We start from the raw sequence: 26,580 nt of genomic DNA, 5'->3' as shown, positions 1-26,580 counted from the left end.
GTCTGCGCACCCCCCGTTCCGGTCGCAGCTTCCGGACAGCCACTTCGCTACCGCATTGCCGACAGTAGGCCTGCCACAAGGCGCGCTGACGAGTTGCAGGACGTCTGCGGGAAGACATGAGGGAAAATCAGACATTCAATTCATGAAAAAATCACAAAAATACCTGCACCACTTTCCGTAACAGTGCGACAGGCTAGATCAAACATGTCAACACCTTACAGGCTAGAGCTACAATGAACTATAGCCTCGACCGCACGATATTACAAGGCACAATCTTGCAAATGCTACTCGTAAATGGTACTTTGACTTACCAGTCAAAGCAACAATCGCATCAAACGCAGACGACTGGCGCTATCTTTCATCTTCCAGCTATCTCGGCCGCGCCCGCCGCCGGCCCTCACTGCTCGCTCGCGCCGCGTAGACTCACGGTACATAGAATACTAGGTAACACCGGTTTGTCCGCTCAACACAGTGCCAATGGTCACCACTTTCTTCAGCTGACGTCTGTGACCTTGAGCTGACCTAGGATGATAAACAGCTGACAATTTAGGCCATTTGGAACTCACTTGACAGCTGAAGAGCGTGATTTAAAATATAAATATTTGTCAGACACTGACAAAAGATATTATTCACCAGTCATTTTTTAAGCACATTCTGTCATAAATTAGCTGACTCCCTCTGATCTTCCACACGGTAGAAAATGCAAGTGCAGATTCTGCAGTCTTGAAGTGAACCAAACGATTATGATACACATGATCGTTTCTCTCAGAGCACAACGGCAACTGCGAGAAAACAAGAGAGAGTCGGACTCTACAAATGAATGAATTTGAAAGAAAAATAGCTGTAATTTTTCCTGTGGAAATGTTGACTTTGAATACATTGGCCATCAACTTTAAAAATGCCCTGAAATATGAAAATATGTGAATTGGCAAAACAGGCAATCTTGCTGTTTTTGCCCAAGTTTGTTCATGATTTGGAGAGATTCGATGCGAAAATGCACTGATAAATACTTTTGGAAGCGCGGTCTCGATCAGTGTATTAATTTTGATTTTTAATGTAACGCGAGTCCCACTTTTTCCTCCAAGAAAATATATTTGTCAATTTTTCAATAGTTCTTTTATGCGTCATTGCTTTAAAAATAAAGAGAGTCGGACCGTAATTCTTTCAAAATGACTGATCGTGCTCAATATCTATCGGAATATATCAACAGATTGGCCAGACTCATTGGCTAAATATGTTTAAATTGCATTTTTCTTACTTTCTGCAGATTTTCCAGCAAAATTTTGCTGTAGTTTAAGCTGCGTTTCCTGCAGATTGTGTTCACGGACCAATGGGAGACAAGTATTTCTTCATCAACAGGTTTTTTTCGCCATCAATTGGTCTAGCGGGTGTTTTTCGTACGCGCAGCTTATGTCACAGCTGCGTAAGAACACGTTCGCTTTAAATTATTACGGATATTTCTTTTCGGAATATCAATATTCAAAGGTCAATGTGTTTCATAAGATTTGTGGGGGCGGGATTATCGTCATTAACTAATTACTTGATGTCATATTTTAATGGGGAGTGGTGTAGTGCCCGCACGACTGTTGACTTTCATTCAACTCACCTGTTGTAATTGTAATTGCTTGAGCTGGTTCCTGGGCCGCCTCAGACAGCAAGATGGTGTGTCAAGTATCATGGCCTGACAGGAAGGTGGGTACCCCAACCCAGAGTCCTAGCTCAATATTAATCTCAGATGAAGCCCATATATGTATATGTCTCAGAGCTTGTTTAAGTTTAAACCTCACCTACGTATAGCCTAACATAACCTGAAATAACCAGACACGCTAAAACCCTTATTTTGGTCAAATGCTGATGAGCAGAAAAATATTAACTTTTTGATGATTTGCAATGCCTACCTATGTCTGGACGAGGGTTTGTTGGTTTCTGTGTAGATAAACTATGGTGAAGATAAAAAACATAATCTACCCTAGCCGTACCTCACGTACTAACCTACAACTTTTGGTAAATGTTCAGAAAGAGTCTGATTCACTTTTCAGGCATACATTTTGTACATTCTTACACTATTTGACATCTTGAATCCAGATATGATATTTACATGTGATACAAATACAAAACAAAAATCAAACCTTACCTAACCCCATGTTGCATATTCATATGAACTGCAGATCAGATATTTTTTGAACAAATACCCATCTTTCATCCTTTCAGCATACCTACAACCTACTAAACAGCCTTGGTATCAACCTACCATTCATACTTTATCTACACATACATATTGATATATGAGGTATGTTTTGTTCAGTAGGTTATAGTAGGTCAGGTGCCTACATGCTATCATTTGTCATGCTTTGCTTTCAGGTGGTGTCTTGTGGGCTTTATAGTGGGCTTTGTGGCCCTCTCAAGTGCAAGGGTTAAGTGTTGATGCACATAATGCAATGTGTTTTTTTTTCCATTGGCGCAGGAACCTCATGTAAAGTGTGTGTGTGGGGGGGGGGGGGCGGCAGAGAACTTCAATGTCACTTTGTGTCACTTCAATGTCGACTCCAATACCCCTATGAACAAATTCTTTGCAGTTTCGTGCTCATCTCACCTTGCCGAACCATTTCTTGCTCTTAGTTTTGAATTTAAATGAAAAATAAATATTTTACTTTAAAAATAAGCACAGCTGAAAAGTGGGGGCATGCCCCCCCCCCCCGCTCCTATGCCTGTTTTTTTCTTAATGGTACAAATCATCCAGATTCATATGAGAAGGGTAGGTGGCTACCTACAAAACCAAACCAATGCCTCAATTGTTTATTGTTTTCTTACAATAAGTCCCTCCTCTGCCAATCGCACTAAACTATCTACTGTCACCACAATGCAGTGTGCGTCATGATTTCTCAACTCTATGCATACAATATATTTCCATTTGTCAATCACATATTGTTTTTTTTTACAGGCTTTCCGGTTATGACTGAGGCCAGCATCTCACGTGTCCTGGCTACGCCAAATCACTGCGGATGCCGGATGCCGAGGACCGGAGAGCCAACCGCTTTGAGGCGTGAGCTCTGTGGCGTGGCTCGAGTGACCACCAGCTTCTGACGGCTACGGCGCCGTCGACCTGGTTGAATAGCTGGGGCCTGGACGAGGGTACCCTTAGTACGGTGACCAATCGGTTACGTCCGAGGGGCGCTCGAACACGCTGCCGTTGCGTGGCTGCCGGCGGCCGCCCCTCGCACGTGAATCTCCTGGAGCGAGGACTGCGAGAGGCGGCCGCATCATCACCTGTGTCCGCGCTTAACACCGTGCCACGCACTAATGGCGGAAGCCCGACTTACTCCTATGGAGGAGCGAAGCTGGACGCTGGCTGCCAGGCTGCTGGGGAGGGCGCTGGGTCTGCCATCAGGGGACCCCCTGCGCGCGACCGCCGAGGCCTCGGCACCGGCGCGCCTGTCTTCGGTCCGAGGCTGGAGATTGCGAGGCCGCCAGGCCTGGGCGAGAGCGAGAATCCCACCGTGGCAACAGACGGCTGGCGGCATTTTCCGGTTGGACGTGTGCCCAATACGGGCTGGGGCCACGGCGGCGGAAAGGGAAAGCGTGGCTACGCTTCACCTCGCGTTCCTGCCCCTGTGTGCTGTCCGGCTTTGGACGGACGGATCTGCGGAGGGCGGAGTCTTCAGGCGCTGGGCGGGAGCCGTGCTGGTCTGACTGGACGAAGAGGCCGAGGAACTGCGGGCCCCGGCCGGAGAGCTGTGCTATAGCTACCGCGCGGAGATGGTGGCGCTGTTGACCGGTCCGGAGACCCTACTCGGAAGAGACAGAGACCAGGACCTGCGGTCCGTACCTATCTGCTAACTGTGCGGTGGTGCTGGTGTAGTGCAGCATCTTTGGATGGATAGCTACATTTCACGATTAAATAGCTGTTACGTTTCTGACATTGTTCTGACATTGACATTTTTCTTTCTTTCGTTTGATAATGGTCTGTTGGCCGAAATATCACGTAAATAAAAAGGTAACTTTGCATTAATTTTGCTATAGACTCGAGAAATAAGGGCAATGTTTTTCTTTCATATAACTGTATCAATCATGTTCCTCGCCAGAGCACTGGCAAACATTAATGCTGTTACGTTTCAGTGCAGGCGGCGTGACGAACAATGTGGTAGTTATCTGTTGGCCACTTCTGCGGCCGCTGCTATTTCCTACTCGAAGGCGGGCGCGCTGTTTGGCTGGGCCGGCAGGATGTTCCCATTATGTGTCGACGACAAAGCGAGTATATTCATGTTCTTTTAATGCACAGTGGTCTGTTGTATATTTGAAGTTTTATTTTAGGTTCACGATTGCGAAGGGCAGATTCATCTTCTCTCTTTCATTTTTGTTGCCACTTTAGCGTTCATGTTTGTTATAAGTGTCCTGGTCCGGCTTGATTGTCATCTTTATTCGTGGTATATTTTATTTTACGAACATGCTGGTGATCAATGCAATACACTTTTGGTTAATAATGCTGCTTTAGCTCTGATCCTTTGTGGGATGTCTTGATTGTACTACTGCGATAGTGATTTTTCCTCACCAAAATATGCAGGCAACAAATGTAAATGCTGCCAAATGTTTGTCATTGCGTGATGTATCTAAAAGACATCAAGTTCCTGTACGTGGTCGTGTACTACGCAACCGGAAACTCAATAGGACGTGGAATGCTGTGAAACAAAACTACAGAAGTGAGGCTGGCCACGCCAAAATCAAATGAGATATGTCTAGCCTTTCTTCAGCCGCCAAGGCTTCGACAGACTATCCCCGGGTTCGGTGTCTCGAACTACGAAGATTCAACGTCGTCCGGCCAATCCTGGTTAAGGTCAGCGGGGACTTAGCTGTGGTTATGGAACAGGATTGGCCGTCCGAGAGACTCCGAATCTGGGGTATGTTGCAGCACAGCTAACTATGTCGACCGAGTGCGTCGCAAGCTGCCCCACTCGACGAGAAAAAGTAAAACCGTCCCGTCCTAGGCTGACTAGGCTTAGCTAGGTGGCAGCACAGTCGCGCCGGCAGGGGGCAGTGCCACAACCAGCCGACTGATATTTTCGTGTGACGTCAGAACCGGTGCCTCCCTGCGTAGACTGCGGCTCGGCCGGCTGGCTCTGAACGCCGGCCGGTGACACTGACGTCACGGCCCCTCAGGCGAGGTCAGGGCGCGAGCCACCGTTCGCCTGAGTGGCGGCCCGCGTGGCTTGCTGGCAGCCGCGGATAACAGCCGCGTTTACATAGGGATAGTTGCAAGCCTCTAGCTCCGCCTGTGATGTTGTAAAACATGCCAATGACGCTTTGCAATTTACACATGTTATATATATATATATATATATATATATATATATATATATATATATATATATATATATATATATATATATATATATATATATATATATATATATATATATATATATATATATATATATATATATATATATATATATATATATATATATATATATATATATATATATATATATTAGAGAGATAGAGAGAGAAAGGTATCAGAATTTACTTGTAAAAACACCGCTAATTATTCAGTACCTATAATGTCAAGGTTGTGAAAAACCGTTTTAACAACGTGTTGGCGACCACCAGCTGACAACGTGAACAGTCCAAGTGTTAAAATATGTCAAATTTAACGATGAAAACTGAATATGCGCATTGAAAGTCAAAGGAAATGCATTATATGGCCATATATGTCACCATGCATCAGGGGCGGATCCAAGGGGGGGGGGTCACATGGGTCATGGCCCCCCCCTTGAGGCCCGGAGGCCCAAAGACCTTCCAGGGGCACCACCGGCCTATCAGGGGTATCACAGTCCTGACAGGGGCACCACAGGCCTAGCAGGGACACCACGGGCCTGGTGCCCCTGGGCCCTGACAGGACTGTAACGCCCCTGACAAGCCTGAAGTGTCCCCGGCAGGCACGTGGTGCCCCTGACAGGCCTGAGGCGCCCCTGCAAGGCCGGTGGTGCCCCTGGCAGGCCTGTGGTGTCCATGGCAGGCCTGTGGTGCCCTTGCTAGGCCTCTGGTGCCCCTGACAGGCTTGTAATGCCCCTGGAAGGACTGTGGTGCCCCTGGGCCCTGACAAGCCTGAGGTGCCCCTGACAGGCCAGAGGTGCCCTTGCTAGGCCTGTGGTGCCCCTGGCAGGCCTCTGGTGCCCCTGACAGGCTTGCGGTGCCCTTGGAAGGACTGTGGTGTCCCTGGGCCCTGACAAGCCTGAGGTGCCCCTGACAGGCCCGTGGTGCCCTTGTTAGGCCTGTGGTGCCCCTGGCAGGCCTCTGGTGCCCTTGCTAGGCCGCTGGTGCCCCTGGCAGGCCTCTGGTGCCCTTGCTAGGCCGCTGGTGCCCCTGGCAGGCCTCTGGTGCCCCTGCGCCCGGAGAGGACTGGTGCCCCTGAAAAGTCTGAAGTGCCCCTCGGCAGGCCCGTCGTGCCCCTGACAGGCCCAAGGTGCCCCTGCGAGGCCGGTGGTGCCCCTGGCAGGCCTCTGGTGCCCCTGGCAGGTCTGTGGTGCCCCTGGCAGGTCTGTGGCGCCCCTGGCAGACCTGTGTTGACTGGTGCCCCTGCTAGGTCGCTGGTGCCCCTCACAGACCTGTGGTGCCGCTGGGCCTTGACAAGCCTGAGATGCCTGGCTATGACAGGCTCGTGGTGCCCCTGATAGACCAGTGGTGCCCTTGCTAGGCCTGTAGTGCCCCTGGCAGGCCTCTGGTGCCCCTGCTACCCCTGCGCCCTGAGAGGACTATGGTGCCCCTGAAAAGCCTGAAGTGCCTCTCGACAGGCCCGTGGTGCCCCTGGGCCCTGACAGGCCCAAGTTACCCCTGCGAGGTCGGTGGTGCTCCTGGCAGGCCTCTGGTGCCCCTGGCAGGTCTGTGGTGCCCCTGGCAGGCCTGTGTTGACTGGTGCCCCTGCTAGGCCGCTGGTGCCCCTCACAGGCCTGCGGTGCCCCTGGAAGGACTGTGGTGCCCCTGCCCCTAGGGGTGCTCATGGGCCCAACAGGCCCGTTGTGCCCCTGACAGGCCTGCCGTGTATACTTGCTAGACCTGTGGTGCCCCTGCTTCCTGGCAGGCCTGTGGTGCCCCTGGCGGGCCTGTGGCGCCCCTACAAGGCCGTAGGTGCCCCTGACAGGTTTGTGGTGTCCCTGGAAGGACTTTGGTGCCCCTGACAAGCCTGAAGTGTCAAGGACAGACCCTTTAGACGCCAGGGTCAAGTTCGTCGGACTGACAACGATTTGCTTACCTGATAACGTTCCTGGTAAGTACTCATTACTCAGCGTCCACAACATATATACACATAGCACATTCATATATACTTGCTTACAATTGGTAAATGTGGTTGTGGCTAAGAGGTAAGATACTGACTAAAAATAAAAAATAAAAATAAAAAACTGAAAATGGGGGCACCACCAAAATGAAGTGGACGAAATCCGTTGAGTTTTTAATTTTGGGTATAGGTAGGGGCACCACTTCGATTCATGACCCTCCCCTTGGAGTTTTCCTGGATCCGCCCCTGCCATGCATTATCAAAATATAATGCTGCAAGTGTGCAGTTGCTGCAACGTACCAATAAAACGTTGTCACGACGTTTTACCACGACTTTCGGACCAAACCATGGCTTCACAACGTTCAGAACGTTGCTACAACGTAATTAAAACGTAATTTCGCAACTTACCGAAACACGACGTTGTGACAACGTTGTAGTAACGTTTCCTGTTAGCTGGGAATCGATTATGCTGCTGAAATGTTAACGGTTCGTTAACTCGTTAACGGTGCAAAATACCACCCCAAAGAGGCACATTTTCGGAATCAGCGCATCGAGGAGGCCCTGTGTACCGATTTTCAGCCAAATCGAAAGACCCCGCCGTTTCCCGTTTAAATGTTAAATGGCCGTTAACTCGTTAACGTTGCAAAATACCACCCAAAGAGGTACATTTTCGGAAGCAGCGCATCGAGGAGGCCCGGTATACCGATTTTCAGCCAAATCGAAAGACCCCGCCGTTTCCCGTTAAAATGTTAAATGGCCGTTAACTCGTTAACGGTGCAAAATACCACCCCAAAGAGGTACATTTTCGGAATCAGCGCATCGAGGACGCCCGGTATACCGATTTTCAGCCAAATCGAAAGACTCCAAAAATTTGCTGCCGAAATCGATATATGCTGCTGAAATGTTAACGGTTCGTGAACTCGTTAACGGTGCAAAATACCACCCCAAAGAGGCACATTTTCGGAATCAGCGCATCGAGGAGGCCCTGTGTACCGATTTTCAGCCAAATCGAAAGACCCCGCCGTTTCCCGTTTAAATGTTAAATGGCCGTTAACTCGTTAACGTTGCAAAATACCACCCAAAGAGGTACATTTTCGGAAGCAGCGCATCGAGGAGGCCCGGTATACCGATTTTCAGCCAAATCGAAAGACCCCGCCGTTTCCCGTTGAAATGTTAAATGGCCGTTAACTCGTTAAAGGAAGACTGCCACCTTCAAAAAGTTTTCTCAGATCGGCCTATGATTTATTCCCTGGACAAAACAAAATTTTAGAATTCACCTGACAAAGTATCATCACGTGAATCGCGAAAAAAATTGTCGATTATCATACAATTATCAATCGGTTAATGTCTAGCGACAATGTTTACACATCACTAGACTTCAAGGTCATAAGATTATTACATTTTATTTGAAAAAGTAAGGTATTTTATGATTTACTAATATATGATTTCATAAGAAATTGGCCATGTTTAATTTATTTTGCATTTAAGTTCGTAAAACATTTAAAAATCATGGCTCATTTGGAATGGGTCTGGCCCATGTTAAACCCAATTTCCCACACTTTTTTGGAAAAAATGAACTACTGAATGTATAAGTTTAACTTTTATTTTGACACTCCAAAATTCTTCTCTGATCTCGAAACAATCAAAGTTTTGACATATATTTACCAAAAGATAAGAAAATTCATGTTTCAAAGTTATCGATTAACAGTAGAGATGTCGGTTTTCTTGGACTAAAAAAATGGCATCAAACTGAACTTTGGTCTCCGATTTCTCGCAAACGGGTTCGAATTTCGGAAAGCCGACTTCAGTCTGGGACATAGGTGGCTCAGCTCTAGTGAAAACCGTTTTGTGGAAAAAAGGTGGCAGTCTACCTTTAACGGTGCAAAATACCACCCCAAAGAGGTACATTTTCGGAATCAGCGCATCGAGGAGGCCCGGTATACCAATTTTCAGCCAAATCGAAAGACCCCGCCGTTTCCCGTTAAAATGTTAAATGGCCGTTAACTCGTTAACAGTGCAAAATACCACCCCAAAGAGGTACATTTTCGGAATCAGCGCATCAAGGAGGCCCTGGATACCAATTTTCAGCCAAATCGAAAGAACCCGCCGTTTCCCGTTAAAATGTTAACTGGCCGTTAACTCGTAAACGGTGCAAAATACCACCCCAAAGACGTACATTTTCGGAATCAGCGCATCGAGGAGGCCCTGTATACCGATTTTCAGCCAAATCGAAAGACCCCGCTGTTTCCCGTTAAAATGTTAAATGGCCGATAACTCGTTAACGGTGCAGAATACCACCCCAGAGAGGTACATTTTCGGTATCAGCGCATCGAGGAGGCCCTGGATACCAATCTTCAGCCAAATCGAAAGACCCCGCCGTTTCCCGTTAACATGTTAAATGGCCGTTAACTCGTTAACGGTGCAAAATAAAACCCCAAAGACGTACATTTTCGGAATCAGCGCATCGAGGAGGCCCTGTATACCGATTTTCAGCCAAATCGAAAGACCCCGCTGTTTCCCGTTAAAATGTTAACTGGCCGTTAACTCGTTAACGGTGCAAAATACCACCCCAAAGAGGTACATTTTCGGAATCAGCGCATCGAGGAGGCCCTGTATACCGATTTTCAGCCAAATAGAAAGACCCCGCCGTTTCCCGTTAAAATGTTAAATAGCCGTTAACTCGTTAACGGCAGTGGCGGCGCCACGAATTTTCGCCAGTGGGGGCAAGCTTGAGGTGACCCGACTGTTGTCTGATACGCCAATCTGCAAAATCCATGAGCAACTTGCCCCTAGATGTTGCCATTCAAAATTATTATGGTACTCATGTGACCTCGAATGACCTTTGGTTGACTTTGACCAGGCGCGGATACAAGGGGGGGGGGGCCATGGGGGCCATGGCCCCCCCTTGGCCGATTTTTTTCAAAAATAAAATAAAAAGTTAAAAAGCTGAAAAGGGGGCCTCCTGAAAATAAAGTGGCCGAAATCCGATGAGTTTTTTTAACCTACCCACTTAGTTATTTCTTAGAAGACTAGCTGAGAAGACTTCTTTGTTAGAAGATTGGTAAAGCTTTTCATAACTTGGAGGTCTCTTATACTCACAGAGATGACCACTTTTACAGGGCCTCCTAACCTGCACAGAGGGCCTCCAAGCCTGCACAGATGTCCTAACAAACACAAAATCTCTTAGCCTACACAGAGGCCTCCACTCGCATCCGAACAAAGGGCCTCCTAGCCAACACAGAGGGTCTCCTAACTCACACAGAAGGTCTCCTATCCTGCACAGAGGGACTCCAAGCTTGCACAGATATCCTCTTCGCCAACACAGGACCTCTTAATCTCCACAGAGGGCCTCCACTCGCATCCACTGAACAGCTAGATAAGCTCAATAGACGCAGTTTTTTTTGGGGGGGGGGCCCAACAAGTGGGAAGATGGGGCCTCCAACAGGTGGGGGGCCTCCTGGTTTCTAATGGCCCCTCCCTTGGAGATTTTCTGGATCCGCCCCTGACTTTGACACATGAAAAGTCCTTTGTGATGATTTCGTAGCCACTGATCACGATTCTGGCATCCATTTTGCTCTAGTCTAAGCATTCATTTAAATGATGGGAAACATGTCTTAATTAGGTACTAGATGCCGGCAGCGCTCTTGCGTTGCCTTGGGCCAGAATTGGATGAACGGAGCTGAGGGCACACACCGGGCAAAAAAACCACCGAAACCCAGACTGAGCTCGGACTGAACCTGAAACCAACCGAAACATCCCAAAAATGCTTGAAAGCACGTGAGATGGGTGTCCCATAAGTTCGTTTTCACCTAAATGTTACGTTTATAGGCTCTCTTGCTTAAAGGCACGCTGGAATTGGTTCGTAACTGAGCTTACGTGGTTGCCATGGCTGGTAGCAATATGCTCCACAGTAACTAATTTCTGTAGACAAAATAGCTTTTGCTAGAGAGCCCGCTTCCTACAGAGACGGCTAACGCCGCAACATAGAGGTCTCCGATACGGGTGCGTCTTGGTATTTAGTCAGCACGTGACCATTCTCGACGATTAAGGGTGATTGAGGCCTACCAGTCTGTACCCAATGTCCATCGCTAACTGGACGCACAGTCAGCAAGTGACGCCGATGATTTGTCGGGAGTCAATCACGGTGAATGAACATGAGTAGGAGAATGAGTGGGAGTAGGAGATATGCGACAGACGGTCCGAGAACGAACGTTTTGCTGATGCACTTGATACGGGGACCGTCAAAAACAGGCGTACTATTATAACCGCTTATCATGAATGTTGCACTGGTCTTCTGTTCCCTTTTCAACATCAGCCAAATTTTGTGGGGGCAAAAACATAGTCTTGCCCCCACGGCCTCCTACCAGTGGGGGCAGTCTGCCCCCACTGCCCCCACGGTGGCGCCGCCCTTGGTTAACGGTGCAAAATACCACCCCAGAGAGGTACATTTTCGGAATCAGCGCATCGAGGAGGCCCTGTATACCGATTTTCAGCCAAATAGAAAGACCCCGCCGTTTCCCGTTAAAATGTTAAATAGCCGTTAACTCGTTAACGGTGCAAAATACCACCCCAGAGAGGTACATTTTCGGAATCAGCGTATCGAGGAGGCCCTGTATACCGATTTTCAGCCAATTCGAAAGACCCCGCTGTTTCCCGTTAAAATGTTAACTGGCCGTTAACTCGTTAACGGTGCAAAATACCACCCCAAAGAGGTACATTTTCGGAATCAGCGCATCGAGGAGGCCCTGTATACCGATTTTCAGCCAAATCGAAAGACCCCGCTGTTTCCCGTTAAAATGTTAAATGGCCGATAACTCGTTAACGGTGCAAAATACCACCCCAGAGAGGTACATTTTCGGAATCAGCGCATCGAGGAGGCCCTGTATACCGATTTTCAGCCAAATCGAAAGACCCCGAAATATGCTGCTGTGAGGCTGATATTCGTTGCTGCTGAATTGATAGACGTAAACTAACCCTGCGTTCCATATGCGTTCGATGTCTCTCGGACGGCAAAGAGTCTTCGTCGTTCGGCCAATCCCGTTCAAGGTTAGCGGGAGCTCGGCTGCGGTTATGGAGCATGATTGGCCGGACGACGTAGAATCTTCGCCGTCCGAGAGACATCGAACGCGGGGTAAAAAAGTGGCTTATATTTCTGTAGTTTTCCGTCAGCAGTGAAGAGGTTGTCGGGTGGGTAGCTCGGTTTTTAGCTGGTTTTCTTATTTATCTTTCAATTTACCTGATCCAATTTTCACTGGATATCATTTTCACATGTCAGTATGCCTTTTTGTGTTTCATTGCCTTTGTTTAAACTTGCGTGTTTCTTCAGTGAAAGGCGATGATCATAACGTGATTTGATGTGAGGCGTACAGAACTGAGAACGCTGAGGACTGTTCACACCTCACGGGCACCGCACAGTGCACACTGCTGAGTGTGGTGTGTGCGGTGTGTGCTGCAGGCTTGGGGTAGGGGATGGGTAGTCGTTATGATGTCACATGGCTGCGTGTGTTGGACCTCACACAGCCAACGCTGTGGCCAGTCCCGACCGGCCACAGCGGTCGGTCACTGTATGAGGTAACCGAAGGCTGACGTAGGGATGCGGATGGCGGAGCTTGGAGGCTGTAGTGTGTACGATTCAACCTCACTCACGAGAACGCTCACATGAACAGCCCTCTGATTTGATTCAAACATACTGTCCTATCTGGTCATAAGTTTTCTATTTTGTCATGCATATTTTTTATCCTGCACAGGGGCGCGGGAACTACTTTCCGACTGGGGGGCACACCATAATAGAGATCAACCTAGGGTACCCCCAAATCTAGTTTTCTCACCGGTTTTAGGCCACTTATTTTTCACCCCTCGGCTTTTCCAACAAAAAAAGAAAACATTTGCAAAAAAAAGTGTGGGATTCCGTCTCAAAGCTGTGGGGGCACCGCCCCCACGGCCCCAGAGTTGGGGGGGGGGGCAAGCTGCCCCCACTGCCCCCCGGCTCCCGCGCCTATGATCCTGCATCAATTATTTCTGATAAACAAAAAGTTATTTTTCATGTTGATGCTGTTTATGTGACTTAGCTCTGTGTCCCACATTTTCCTTTTTCACTTGCTCATCCTGCCCAATGTACCTATTGTCATTTGTCTGTTATCAAAATGTGCCTACTGATTATCCAGTCATTGTTAATCAAGCATTGCACTTCTGTGACTGTGTGTATGGCTGAAGGTACTGCAATGGATTGTGCCTTTGGATTTGAGCTACTATTTCACAAACATACTATCAATGCAGTGTTTTTCATTGCTGATAGGGATTAAACTGGGAGAGCAGAATGATGATACATGATACATTACCTACCTACCAAATTTTGATCTCCATATGAAGATTCAGATGGGGAGGCTCAAATCAGAAGTCAGAACACCACCAGGTGGCCAATTTCAGATGCTGACACAGGTTGATGCAGGTTCTTAGATGCTCTGACATAACATCTGATGGATCAGTATGGGCCTTCAATAGCTGACTGATTCTCAAAAGCTTGGTAGGGTGCCCTTAAATGGGTGTAAAGGATGTCAATTCCATGCCAATTGGGTTATGAAGGCCCATGTGGGGCTTTGACTTTGGGTCAAAGGGGACCAGCATGGGTTCAAATGGCAGTTATGGGAGTTCTCAAAACCTGTGGGGCTTTCAAAAGCCAGTATTGCTGACCTTGGCCCTCAGGCTCAAGATCCTGTATGGAACCATCACAGATTGACCTCAGTTGCTGGTGAGCTGGCTCTCAACAATCAGAGTAGGATGCTCAGAAGTCAGCATAGACCCATCAAAGGCAAAATTGGCCCAGAAAAGGTTATGCAGGCATGGGCTTTAGGCATTAGAATTCATGGGCTTTAGGCATTAGAATTTAGACCCACATGAGTGAGTGAATGCCCATAGAGATGGTATGGTGTGGGACCCTCAAAAACCTGCTTGGGACCTTGGGTGCCAGTGTAGGGCTGTTGGAGGATGACAGATGCAGTGTTCTCAGAAGCCGCCATGTGCTCTCAGAGGTTGATATGATGCCTGGAGAGGCCACTGTGACTCAGCCTTTATGGGGCTCTCAGAGCCAGGAGTGAGCCCTCAGCAGTTTGAGCCTGCCCTCAGCTGTCAGTGTGGGGCCCATTATAGGTTGTTATGGTACCAACAGAGATCAGTGTGGGCCCTTCATAAGACTCATTTGGGGTCCCCGAAGATCGGTGTAGAAACCGGGAGGTCGATGTAGAAACCGGGAGATCGGTGTAGAAACCGCACGCGGACCATTGAGCCCTAGATGGGCGATCCACACGGGGCACAAGGTAAGGTCTCTCTTTGCGCGCATGGACACGCAAACTCCACACTTTAATTTCAGTTCCCAATTTTGCGGTCACTCGTTCATGTAGGCCTACAGAACTTCTTTTTACAGAAAAGGACGCCTTCACTGTGCGTACCTCGAACATACTCGTAATACAAGTACTTAAGCCATCGTTAAGGTTTGGTGGTTGGGCCATTAGAGATCATTGACCAAGAATAGTCGGTCATCTTTCCCGATTATTTCAAGAGTCCAAAAATATTCTGCTAAAATGTTCTTACTCTTTCACACTGACACGAGCCAAAGGATATTTAACGTGCATTTAACAAGCAATGGCTATTTTATGGCCATATCGGGAGTAAGTTATCATATTTGGCCTCAGGCCAACAGCTCAGCCGCCAAAGGTTGTAAAAGGCCAAAATCACTAAGTTGAAATGAAAGCTTGAACGTATGCAAAGCTCTATGGCCTCTACCCCCACTGAATGACTCTGATAACCTAAACAGCATATCGTAAAATGTATATAGAAGTATTTTGTGGTGTCGGAACTCGGAAGTCAACCTGGCCGCCCAGTAAAAATTCCTTAGCTGAGCCGCTAACCAGAGCCCTTCCTAAGCGGAGCCTGCTGCGTAGTTTCTAAATTCTATCGTCTTATCCCATAGAGAATTTCTGGCCTCTGGGTGCACCACAGAGGTGCATCCGTCAACATGATTCCTCTAGATACAAAGGTGCCGAAAACGCCGATGCTGCGCTCCAGATGCTGCCGTTATCTGTATCAGGCAGTTGAACCGCACGCCGTGTGACTCCTCTGTCGCCAGGCGCCGTGGTGTGAGCGCCGTGTGTGTGTGCCGACGGCCGACGGTATCTCTCTGATGATACCGGCGGCCTATCGGGCGCCGACCGGCCGACTGCCATGAGTGGGTCCGGCGGCGGCGGCGGCGGCTCGCCGGCCGCGGACCAGGAGTCGGCGCCGCGCTGGGCGGAAGCGGCGCTGCGCGGCTACCAGCGGCAGATCGGAGCGCTCGAGATGCCTGAGTGGGAACAGACGGTGGAGCGCCGCCGCGCCCGCGGATACGGCGGTGCGCCGCGCAAGTCGGCCAAGCCGGCCACCGGTCTCATCGACCTCGACTTGATCAGAGGTGAGGGGCTCCTAGCGGAATGGAGGCCGAGTTGGGGCAGGGCTTTGAGAGACCCTGCATGAGCCATAGAGTAGTGTAATTGGTGGCTTATATCGGTTTCGGCTTCACTTTACCAGCTGTCTTTTTATGCGTTTTGGTAGCCCATGCATGTTTTTCATGCGCTGGTGGAGTGTTGTAACTTAGTTGTCACCTTGTCAGTGCCATTTTTCTACGCCAGCGATTCAGAATTGCGTAACGATGATATTGTGATGCTTCACTGTACTCGGGTAATTTGCTTTATTTGTTTACATGACCAATGTTTTGTGTGTGTGTTTTTTTAGTGGCCTTATATTTCGTCAGCCTCTCGAGGAGGAGGCTACCCGGCTAGGCTCGGAGAGCATGACCAATGTTGAATTGATGTCGGATTGCAATCCTTCCGATTGTTTGCACTCATAGCTTGTCGTCATGCGGGGTCTTGTAAAAGTTCGATACTGCTTATCAATGATGAAAGCAAACTGTTGATCACATGCTACGGTGCTTGTAAATTCCGATCGACGTGGAACTGCTTATGACTGCTGTTCCTGTGGTGCCCCTATCACGTCATCTATGATTCATCAACCACAACAGTGTGTGAATGATTCAGACTAACCGATAGTTCCCCAGCTTCGCACACAGTAACCACCGTACTTCCCGCATCCCCGGGATCGCCAGTGCCCTGCCGGCTGTCAGTGTCCAGTGTCTCACTCCTGATCGACTGCCGGTGTTCGCAGGCTCGACGTTCCCCAAGGCGAAGCCGCAGCAGGGCATGTGGTTGGTGGTGCGACAGGGGCTGCTGCGCGCCGCGCTGCTGCCGCTCTACAGACGCTGGTGGCAGCGGCACGTCGGAGACCGCCTGTTCGTGGCCCTGCTGGCCGCCTACCTGGTCTACGTCGGCATAGCGGTGCTGCACTGCACCGCGGACGCCGCGGGGGCCACCGTGCAGGTATGTTAGGGCTGACGGAGGCAGGGCCGTGTGGGTATTTATACGGACGGCGGCGCCACGCTTCGCTTTGTATCGTGGAACATGATATAACTAGACGACGGTCACGCAGTTAATGGTGATGCTTTGACGCCATCGTCGGTTTCCATTTGAGAACGAACTGAGTGGATCACGCTTTCTGGTAACTTCCCGTTCTCACATTGCCTCACTTCTTTTGGCGATTATTAGTTGTCAGTAACCTTGCCACTACAAGGTTACTGACAACTAATAATACAACCCTTTGCCAGTAGTAATCTTGCCGAGCCTCTCATCATTCCCTGGTGTTTTACATTGCCCTTTGTCTGCTCCCGTGTCTGACCGATCTCTGTGCTGACCTGCCGACAGATCACCGCCCCGGAATTGCTGACTCCTCTGCTAGTGGCGCTGGCTCTCAGCATCCTCAAGTCGCAAATCGTCGCCTGCAACGAGTCTTACATGTCTTCCGGCGGCGCGCGCATGAAGGCCTCCTCCGTGCGGCTGAAGCGGCGACACCCGCCTCAGAGCTCCAGCTCCTGTGAGTTCAGTTGATTTCGTGAAACATGGTATTACGGTTGCTAGTCTAGCACTATATTTCAGGCTGGGGAAGTGGTGGCTGGGGGATATAGAAAGCCGACATAAGTATGGGCTTCTTATTGTTGTTATTGCTGTGCTTAGCTGATGTTTTTTTTGTAAGTGTATCGTATCAGTCTCTTCGTGGTTATCTACGGTGATAGCAGTGGTGATAGCAGTAGCTTGCGATCAGCGAACATACTTGTTTCTGCCACAGTACTGAATAATGTAGTTTATAATGTCTTGCAGTTATTTGTTCGACATCACTAAATGAGTAACATTGAGTGCCTTCGTTTTGCAGTGATCAGTAACGGCACCAGCGAGCAGGGCCTCTCCGGGTCCATGACGGTGCCCTCCAGCACCGAGCAGAGCGTGCTGACCGGTACCGCCAGTGAGCCGTTCATACTGGAGCCGACCGTGGCGCCGCCGGTCCCGGAGCCAGGCAGGGTGGACAGTCTGGGACCGTTCCCCTCCCGCAGCGCCGAGACCGCACCGCCGCGCCGGCCGCCGCCCCAGACCCGGTCGGCCTCTCACGAGCTGGTGTCGCGCCGCCGGCCGCCGCCGCCACCGCGCTCTCTGTCGGCCGACAGCCCGCCGTCGGCCAAATTCCCCTCTCCGCTGCCACCGTCGGGTACAGTGGGTGGCCCCGAGCTGCGGCGGCGCGGCAGCCGGCAGCGCGCCGGCCGGCCCAAGCTGGTGCGGATCGCCGACCTGCCGGAGACGGTGGACAACTACCACACCGACTCGACTGATACTGAGGGCAAGTCGGACGGCGACGAGCTGCTGGCCGAGCTCAGTCCCAGCTCGTCGACGTCGGCGCTGTCCAAGGGAGTGCGGCAGTCGGCCGGCGGGACGGCGACCGGCGGCCCCGGCGGCAGGACGCTGCTCCGACCCGAGTTCCGGTCAGTGTGCCGGCCACCGCCCGGTATAAGGGGACTCCGGCGGGCTAGAGGGACGGGATAGCCATTGGCTGGAAATATAAGTGCGTTAATGTAGTTTTTGATTGTATTGACTGACTTTCGGCACCGACAGAAGTCCCGTGTCGGATTGTTGGCTAATTACTGAGTGCCGCCTCTGACTCTTACAGGAGTCCGGTGTCGGGCATCGCTACTAATCAATGCTGACTGACTACTGAGTATTGAGTACTGGCTCTGACGTTTGCAGGAGTCCGGTGTCGGACAGCTCGGCGGCCGAGATCAGCTGCTCGGAGCGGCGTGACTCGGACGACTGTAACTCCTCGCGCCGCTCCTTTGTCAAGGTGAGCCGACTGCGTGCCCTTCCCCGAACCGGGCCAGCTAACCGGGCTCACGGACCGTCTCCGAGCGCTCTGCCACGCGTCTGCGCTGCGCCGGGTGCCTCTCCTGTGACTAATGTCTGATGGGGTGTGAGTGACCACTGCTCGCTTGCATCTTACAGAATGTAAAGGACAGGCCCCTTTTTATTGGCAGTTTTGGATGTTTTTGAGAGTAACGATTGATAATGTTGATGGTGTGTACATGCTAGCTTTTACGGACCAAATGTGAAACACAGGACCGGTTTTGCACCACGAGTACGCTAGTGACTGCTGTGTTTGTCCCGGTGAGCTCACGCACCTCAGTAGCCTGCCTCCACCCGTACCTACCGTGTCACTGTGTGATGACCTGCACAGTGACACATTGACTTTACCCGCCGTCCCCGCGTCCCACCGTCGGGCGGTCCCGTCGGGCGCACACCCGTCCCCCGCCGCTCGGCTCGGCAGCAGCGGCGGCCCGTCTAACCCGGCCCGCTGGCGACACTGTTCGGCAGGCGGCCGTCCAGCAGCGCCGTATGGCGATGGGCAGGCGGCGCTGGCGGCGCTGGACCCCGCCCGCCTCCTCGGCCGAGAGCCACGCCCACTTGGACGCCGCCAGCCAGCAGGTACCGCCCACTCCCCCCCCCGCTGTGTCTCTCAGCTCCTTCCCTCTCTCTGGCGGCAGTGCTGGCTGCTGCTGATTGGCTACGGCTACTCGGGAACTGCTTCTGTGCTGCGCTGCTCATAAGCGTAGGAACCATGGGTGCAAGGGTGCAGCTGCACCCACAATATTTCTCCAGTGGGTGCAGACAATGTATTCTGCACCCACAATAATCTGAACCAAAAACCCCTTTTCTCATCAACACTACTTTCCATGCAGCACGGCAAATTCAGGATACGTTGCCCACTAATCACTATCCATCTTTCGAAGCATTTGCTTTTGTGATGGTCTTCAAAACTTACATTTGTGCTGAAGAAAAAAAGGAAATGGAGCATGTGATTGAACACATACCGAGCCGATGACCCACTGTCAAAATTTTTAGCCCGATATCTTCGAAAATGGCTAAGTTGGCCGCTCTTACTTTTTGCGGTACCTAGTCAATATTGACAATATTAACCCTCGAATGTGTGCGGCGTTTTCCAGCTTCTAATGTGTAGGGGGAGGGGGGGGGGTGATAGAGCTAGAGCTTCGCGGAAAAAAACGAGGGTGTTGCGCGTGACGAGAGGAAGCCGATGATACCCAATTTTAAGGTCCTAGGTCATTGGTTGACCTTCGAGGTCAGGTCAATGTTCCAAAAGTCGGGAAAATCGGGACCTGCCTAGAATTGCGTAAAGTGAAGCTGTTATCGGGGTTTTCGGGGTACTGATCACGAATATCATGTTAGTTTTGATCACAGATGATTTCTTCATGCATTTAGGCCAGATCGGGTCAGGTCAGGTCCGGTCAACCATTAGGCCTCCTACCGGCTATCCATAGCAGGTGTCAACTACCACTGACGGCCTCGTAGCATGTTACGAAGGCACTAAAACTACTTCGTAAACGTTCAAATGGATGCTAAATTCGAAATCAGCCCGAAAAACTACCCTAGACACATGTAATACTCGAAAAAGTGAACCGAGGTCATCAAAGGTCAATGACCTGACCTGACCTTCAGGTGACCTTCACACCCACCGTGATGCATGGGACGAACATCATTTCACATGTTTGGACGTCTACAATCACAAAAAGACTGGAAACGCGCGGATAATGTGAGCTGACATACGCCAAATCGCGATTCCGGCCGAATATGGTCTCGAGAATCAGGTCACAGGTCAAAGGTCTTTTGGGTCAGTGTCATGAAATTTTCAGAGTAGGTGTAAAACTGATCAAATCGAGGGTACTTTAAGTTTCGTCGCGATCGGCCGCTTTTTGCGCGAGTTATTTGCGAAAAACCATGGGGGGGCTCATCCGAACCCCCTACACATGCGAGGGGATTAATGCTTCCAAATGCACTTATCGGTCGGTACCTTTTCGACATGGTATACATACACCCCCCTCAAAGCTCGTAACGAGCCTTCGCTCGGGTGTCGCTCCCAACCCCCCCCCCCCCCCCCCCCCCGCTTCACCGGCCATGGCTGGATTTCTGCACCCATGCACCCACAATGTTCCAGCCGTTCCTACGCCCATGGCGCTGCTGACCAATGCTTGAGCGGCGATGGAGCTTTGGCTGAGCTGCTTCTATCTATCTCTTTTTGACAGCTCTTAGGTTATAGTTGTTCTTGCTGTTGCATACGTTATTTGCCAGTTAATTTATTGAAGCAATTATCCTTATCAGCTATGCTAACTTCTTTCATGCTCTCCTTTCCTCAAGCCTTTTACGCAGTCGCTAATGACAGCCGCGCACCATGTGGCATGTCTTTGCAGTATGAATGGCGGTTCCATGAAGTAACTCCTCTCCACAGCAGCCTGTCCTTGTATCTCCCTTCGCACCCATGCTTTTCAGCCTCGTCTTATGCATTTTTCCTTTCATGTTTTGATGTATTCAAATGTTTTCCCTTAAATTCGAACAAAAGTTAAAGATGATCGCCATTCACCATTCACTCTTGGTTTTGCACTAACATGGGCATTCCATCCACATGCTGTCTTGATCTACTTGCTGAATTTATACGGTCTATATTCACGCTATATTTGGTCTTCTTTGTAACTGCCTTTCTAGTGTCACAATGTCTGCTTTCGCTTTATCTATCTTTGAGTCATTTTGGTCGGCATTGCAGCTGCAAACCATTGATGTGGGCTGGTGACCATATGTCATATCTTGCTGTGTATTATGAATGGCTCTTTGCCCTTGCCTGATGGTGTTGTCCATGTCTGTCGAGTGTCGGTATCAGCTGCCGGTGTCTATGTTGAACAGTACCCTGTCCTTTGTCTGTCCGTGTCTGACGGTGTGTAGTGTGTACGCTGGCCGTGTCTGATGATTAAACTGTTGTCCGTATTTTACCTTCAGAGTTGATTGCGGTAAGTTGTCCGTGTCGGTGCGTATCTGACGTACTTCATCGTGTCTGTGTCTGACGAGTGACAATACGTTGTCCCTGTCTCACAGTTCGTTGTCCGTGTTTGACTGTACGTTGTCCTTATTTGTCCGTGTGTGTCAGTACGTTATCCCTGTCTGACTCTACGCCGTCCGCGTCTGTCCGTGTCTGCCGGTACGATGTCTCTGTCTGACGATACGCTGTCCGTGTCTGACTATACGCTGTCCGTGTTTGTCCGGCGTAGACGTCGGGCTCGGACTCTGACGCGTCGTACAGCTCGGGCGAGTCGGCCACGTCTGGTCACCGAGACGCCAGCAGCGGCTGGGACAACCCACTGCAGACGGCCAGCAACGCCGACCACAGTCAGTCGCCGCTGCCGCCGCACGGCGGGCTGGGCCGTAGTGTTGTCCGTTCAAACTATATTCATTATTCATAGACTTTTGTGTGCCTGGACTGAGCACAGGACATCTCGATATAAGCACGCTGACCAGAGCTGAAGCTCTGAACAGAGGACGTATGCAGAGGTCTACGGATAATTGTGATTTGTCACAAGCATGGGACATGCTTGGCAGCTGTTGGCAGTCGCAGTTTTTTTTTTTGCATCCCCTGAGGGAACAATATCCAGCATAACCGAATATCTTATTTGCGTCGGCTCCGGTCTACTGTCCTGTCTTACGCTGCGTCTCCGCCCGACAGCCGGCTGCACCATCTGGGAGGGCTGCGACATGAAGAAGGTCGACCTCACCACGCTCGACATCTGCTCCGTCATCGTCAACCGGGTCGAGTCGATGCCGCAGTCCACCGACTATCTCGTCTTCGGTACGTATTCGTTCTGTTCTCGTCTTCGTCTTTGCTCTGTTGGTCTGGAGAAGTGACAACAGTCGGTATTTCCCATCAGAGTTCTTGATAGTTTTTCTATCGCAGCTAGTTGTGACAGGTTTTAAGGACGGGGTTCCGCTTTTTGCTAGGTTTAGGCGTGTTTCATTAATTGAAAGTAAGGTTTCATTAATCAAATAACGCTCGACCAGACACAGCTACTGCTTTGCCCGCATTATTTACACGCCGTCTGTGAATAAACATGTAGTCCTGCAGGGATACTCAGTTACTGACTCCCACCGTTGCCCGCCCAGGTCTAGTGATGTCTGGTCTGATCGCGCTGCTGCCCACCCTCTGCCGGCTGATGATGGGCGGCGCTGTGCTTACCGGGCCCTGCTGGCCGCCGGCGCCCTCCGTACCCGCTCTGGTGAACGCCACCGCCCAGCTGACCCGGCACGTCATCAAGGTCACCGACGAGGCGTTCGGCGGCACGGCCAGGTGGGTGTCGGCGGGGGGGATGGGGATGTCGTGACTCCTGGGCATGGCCGAGTGGGTGGTGCTCTGAGCCGGTAAAAGGCGGGATAGACTGGTGGGATCTGAGAAGGTCGTGAGTTGGACTAGAGGGAGCTAATTGCTCATTCCAACTATTCTACTTCTACATAGCAAATGTGTAAGTGAGGGACAGACGTCAGGAGCGTAAGGCGTGACCAAGGCCCTAAAACATAGGCGTGATTATGACCCTCGGCCCGGCTCTGAAGGATATAGAGGAATCAAGCGTTGTCGCGCACTACCCTGCAGCTCTATCCCGTCCTGTAGCCGTGTTCCGTATACGGTTTCAGGGAGCGCGCAGTGACGACGGGCTGCCTGCTGGTGACACTGCTCGTCACCAGTCTGCTGTTCTTCCTTCTGAGCGTGGTGGAGCGCTCCTTCAAACAGCGCCTCCTGTACGCCAAGTACTTCTGCTACCTGACCTCGGCCCGGCGTGCCAGGTCAGTCAGCTTGTAGACTCGCTCCTACAATGGATTTGTTCCGAGATTGCTCTTGTACAGAATGCTGTGATTGTTGGAATCAGTTTTACATATGTTGAAGTTGGTACATATGTTGGCAGTTGGTAGTCAGTTTTTTTTTTTTTAAATCTCCTGTGGGCAGAATATTGTATGTGGCAGGTCTGTTATTGGTCTTGTGTGTTCGCTATGTTCGCTGGGAAGCTGGCTCAGCCTCGCTTTGTCCAACAGGAAGTTTGAGCTGCCCCATTTTCGTCTGAAGAAGGTGCGCAATATCAAGACGTGGCTCTCCGTACGCTCGTGTCTGAAGGTCAGTGGTGAAGGCGGGAGATATTTGCTGCTTTCCACACCACACTATTTTGAGAAATTCTATGGTTGGTTGAATGGTTCAGCCTACAGGTCTGTCTAACTAGCGGGTCCCGAGATTGAAACACCATCTCCGTTGATGCCTTTTCACGAGCATGACGTATCTTCCTTGATGTACTCCTTTTAGCTATTAGTTTAGTTTTACAGGCCATGCAAGTTCATCATTCTTGCGTCGCTTTGGACAGTCTTTGCTTCCGTGGCTTACACGTCCTCACGTCGTTTGATCGTCTAACACCGCCTTATGAAACCCTTACCCGTGTCACTACTGCCCACAGAAGCGCGGCCCGCAGCGCTCCATCGACTCGATCGTGTCGGCGGCCTGTCTGACCACTGTCGTACTGGTCACGCTGCTCTGTGTCGAGCTGCTGGAGAACAGCGATTCACCACGCATCGACTACTACCGCATTCAGCTCGTCGTGTGGTGAGGCGGGCAGACAGACAATCTGGCGAGGCAGGGGAGCCCGACACGGTGGTCCGTCAGTCTCAGCTGTGATAACTATTGTTAGGCAATACTCTCGCTAGTTAATTTTCGAGATACTGTTTTTGTTACATGTGCAAGTTTCAGCGAGGCGTATGTTCGAAATTATTCATAGATGAATAAAAACGGGTCGGCATATGTAGGTCCGTGTAAGCGTCATGGGTAGGATACCCGCCATTTATCGTGATGTTCTGCGTAATGACTGTGTGATAATATGGCTTGGGATATTTTTTTCGTTCAGTTTCATAAGGCGGTGCCTTTATTTAATTGCTTCACCATCGATGATGTGTCATAGGTGTCCGCAGTCACATCGATGATGTGTCAGACTGCCGGCTGAGTGAGTTTCTCTCCGTTCCACAGGTGCTTCTCGCTGGGCGTATACCTGGTGAGAGTCATGTCCCTGGGCTCGTACATCAACCGCAAGTACCGCAACCTCTCGGTGGTGCTCACCGAACAGATCAACCTGTATCTGCAGATCGAGCAGAAGCCGCACAAAAAGGAGCGGCTCGTGCTCGCCAACAACGTGCTCAAGCTGGCCAGCGACCTCCTCAAGGTGCGTCATTAGGGGGAGTTATACATGGGGCGCTTAGACCAGGCAGTAACTGCGGCCGGGCCGTTTAGGGTTTGTTAGGGAAAATATTCAATAACAAATTCAGTAGAAAATATTCAGTAAACTTAATGGGATGCGTTATCGGAAACACTTTGACGTAAGATAAGAGACATTGAGGTGAAAATGCTATAACTAAATCGCAGAATACTAGCGTCATAAAATGTTGAAATCTCAGCCATCCAGTGACCCTCTGTGGTTCTTCTGATCGCCAGGAGCTGGAGAACCCGTTCACAGTGCTGGGCTTCTCTGCCAACCCGTTCCTGTACAACGCCACCAAGGTGATCGTGCTGTCCGCCTGCAGCGGCGTGCTCTCAGACATGCTTGGCTTCAAGCTGAAGCTCTACAAGATCAAACTCAAGTGAGCCTCCCGCCTCAGCAGCAGGCGAGAGCGACGGGCGTGATGTCACCCGAGTTTTTGTGACATTTCAGGTGGGAGATGAAGCTGTGCGTAACACTCGTGGTATCCATCGGGTGTTCTTTCGTAGTGTGTTGAGGGGAGAGTCACTGAAGGCGTCTTTCGGCGGGCGTTGTGTTGGGAGGGCACTCACTGAGCTAAGAACGGTTCTCTGCGGTTGCCATCTGCTGAGACCTGGTAACTAAGTTAGCAGTAGCTCCGCTGAGGAACGCATGTCATGTCTCGGCTGAGGCGCAGGTTTGTCAGAGAACGTTTGAACTAGCTGGTGCTACGGTAGGTTGACGGTGCGTATTGCACGTCATGTCCGGGGTTGAACGTCTTGCAACGATTTTGGGCTGTATGGGGCGAAACAACTTCGTGTAACTGAGGGCATCGATGCAGCAATGATGGCACTACATCCTTTACATCCTTTGGTTGTAACATCCACCAGGATTAGCCACTACATGGACTTATTTTAGCTGATACCATGCGGGTATTTGTATAACAGGACAGTATACCTTTAAGGACAGTAAATAGCTAGGTGTTACTTCATATATGTATTATGTCGCGACAACCTGTAGGGGAAAACGCTATTCACCGGGGGAACATAAGCATAGCGTTAGGTTCATATATCAAAGTGTTTTATAAGTCTACCGGGTTAACTGTTAGTTTGCGGCGCACTTAGTGCACTTATTGCATACTTTGCCGCTGATCTGCCTCACCCATGACACCAGCTTGGGGGAAATGTTTAGGTTTATTTGCTGTCGCAAATCGCAATGCGCTACGCTTATCGTCTCGTTGAGATTAGTACCTTGGTTATCTCGTCTCGATTCACAGTATTTACCGCCACATTTTGGCTTCACCAGTCTATCTCAACTTCTTGTGAGCCAGTCACTCATACTGTTATTTTGATATTCTCGTTTAGTTTTGTGTTGCCGCGCACTGTGCTGCGTCACAACAGCGGTTGCGCGTGCAATGTATATCACCGCTGGTGATACTGAAGAGCTGTTTATCGAAGTCGCAGGTCGTGCCAGCGCTGCGAGTAAACGCTTAATACTCGTGTGATACAAATCGCCCGTGTGCAATATTCAGCCGGTGCTGTAGTGTGGCGAAGGGTTGTCTGTCGTCCTGCGAGTCAGGAGCTGTGAGACAGTACAGAAACCCACGCTGAATAAAATCCCGTTTTGACGTCCCTGTTGTTACCATTCTAGAGGGAACGCTGTTACAATGGCTTTCATTATGAAGTGAGGAAAGTAATTAATGAAATGATATTTTGGATTAGTAAAATAATTTGCTGGAAAATACATATCGTCTAGTTGCCACGTTTGCAATGCCCTTGCTTCTTTCTATAATGCACACTGAAACCAGGACTCC

General features: G+C 50.2%; 1 protein-coding gene and 1 long non-coding RNA gene across 5 annotated transcripts; both read left to right on the top strand.

Moving 5' to 3' along the window:
- Nucleotides 1-1,481: 1,481 nt before the first annotated feature.
- LOC122383427 lies at nt 1,482-4,628 on the top strand. Its single transcript, XR_006256835.1, has 2 exons — nt 1,482-1,692; nt 2,942-4,628. It is a non-coding gene; the product is annotated as an uncharacterized LOC122383427 (long non-coding RNA).
- Nucleotides 4,629-12,286: 7,658 nt separating this feature from the next.
- On the top strand, nt 12,287-26,398 carry LOC122383423 (protein PHTF2-like). 4 transcript variants are annotated; one of them, XM_043369798.1, is made up of 15 exons: nt 12,287-12,401; nt 15,393-15,713; nt 16,463-16,674; nt 17,056-17,224; nt 17,561-18,161; nt 18,424-18,517; nt 19,045-19,155; nt 21,783-21,900; nt 22,235-22,357; nt 22,669-22,852; nt 23,194-23,343; nt 23,590-23,668; nt 24,000-24,145; nt 24,563-24,755; nt 25,025-26,398. In XM_043369798.1, exons 2-15 carry the CDS (start codon nt 15,488-15,490, stop codon nt 25,172-25,174), a joined length of 2,556 nt encoding a protein of 851 aa, XP_043225733.1. In that variant the 5' UTR covers nt 12,287-12,401; nt 15,393-15,487; the 3' UTR covers nt 25,175-26,398. The 4 variants fall into 4 exon arrangements, with proteins under 4 accessions (XP_043225733.1, XP_043225731.1, XP_043225732.1 ...); XM_043369796.1 differs by having other exon boundaries at nt 12,397-12,457; XM_043369797.1 differs by lacking the exon at nt 12,287-12,401 and adding an exon at nt 12,713-12,841.
- The last annotated feature ends 182 nt before the right edge of the window (nt 26,399-26,580 follow it).

The sequence above is a fragment of the Amphibalanus amphitrite genome, unplaced genomic scaffold (assembly GCF_019059575.1).
Source record: "Amphibalanus amphitrite isolate SeventyFive unplaced genomic scaffold, NRLGWU_Aamphi_draft 000163F_arrow, whole genome shotgun sequence".
NCBI lineage: Eukaryota > Metazoa > Arthropoda > Thecostraca > Balanomorpha > Balanidae > Amphibalanus > Amphibalanus amphitrite.
Note: the sequence above shows the minus strand (reverse complement) of the source record. Positions and strands in the feature narration are given on the sequence as shown.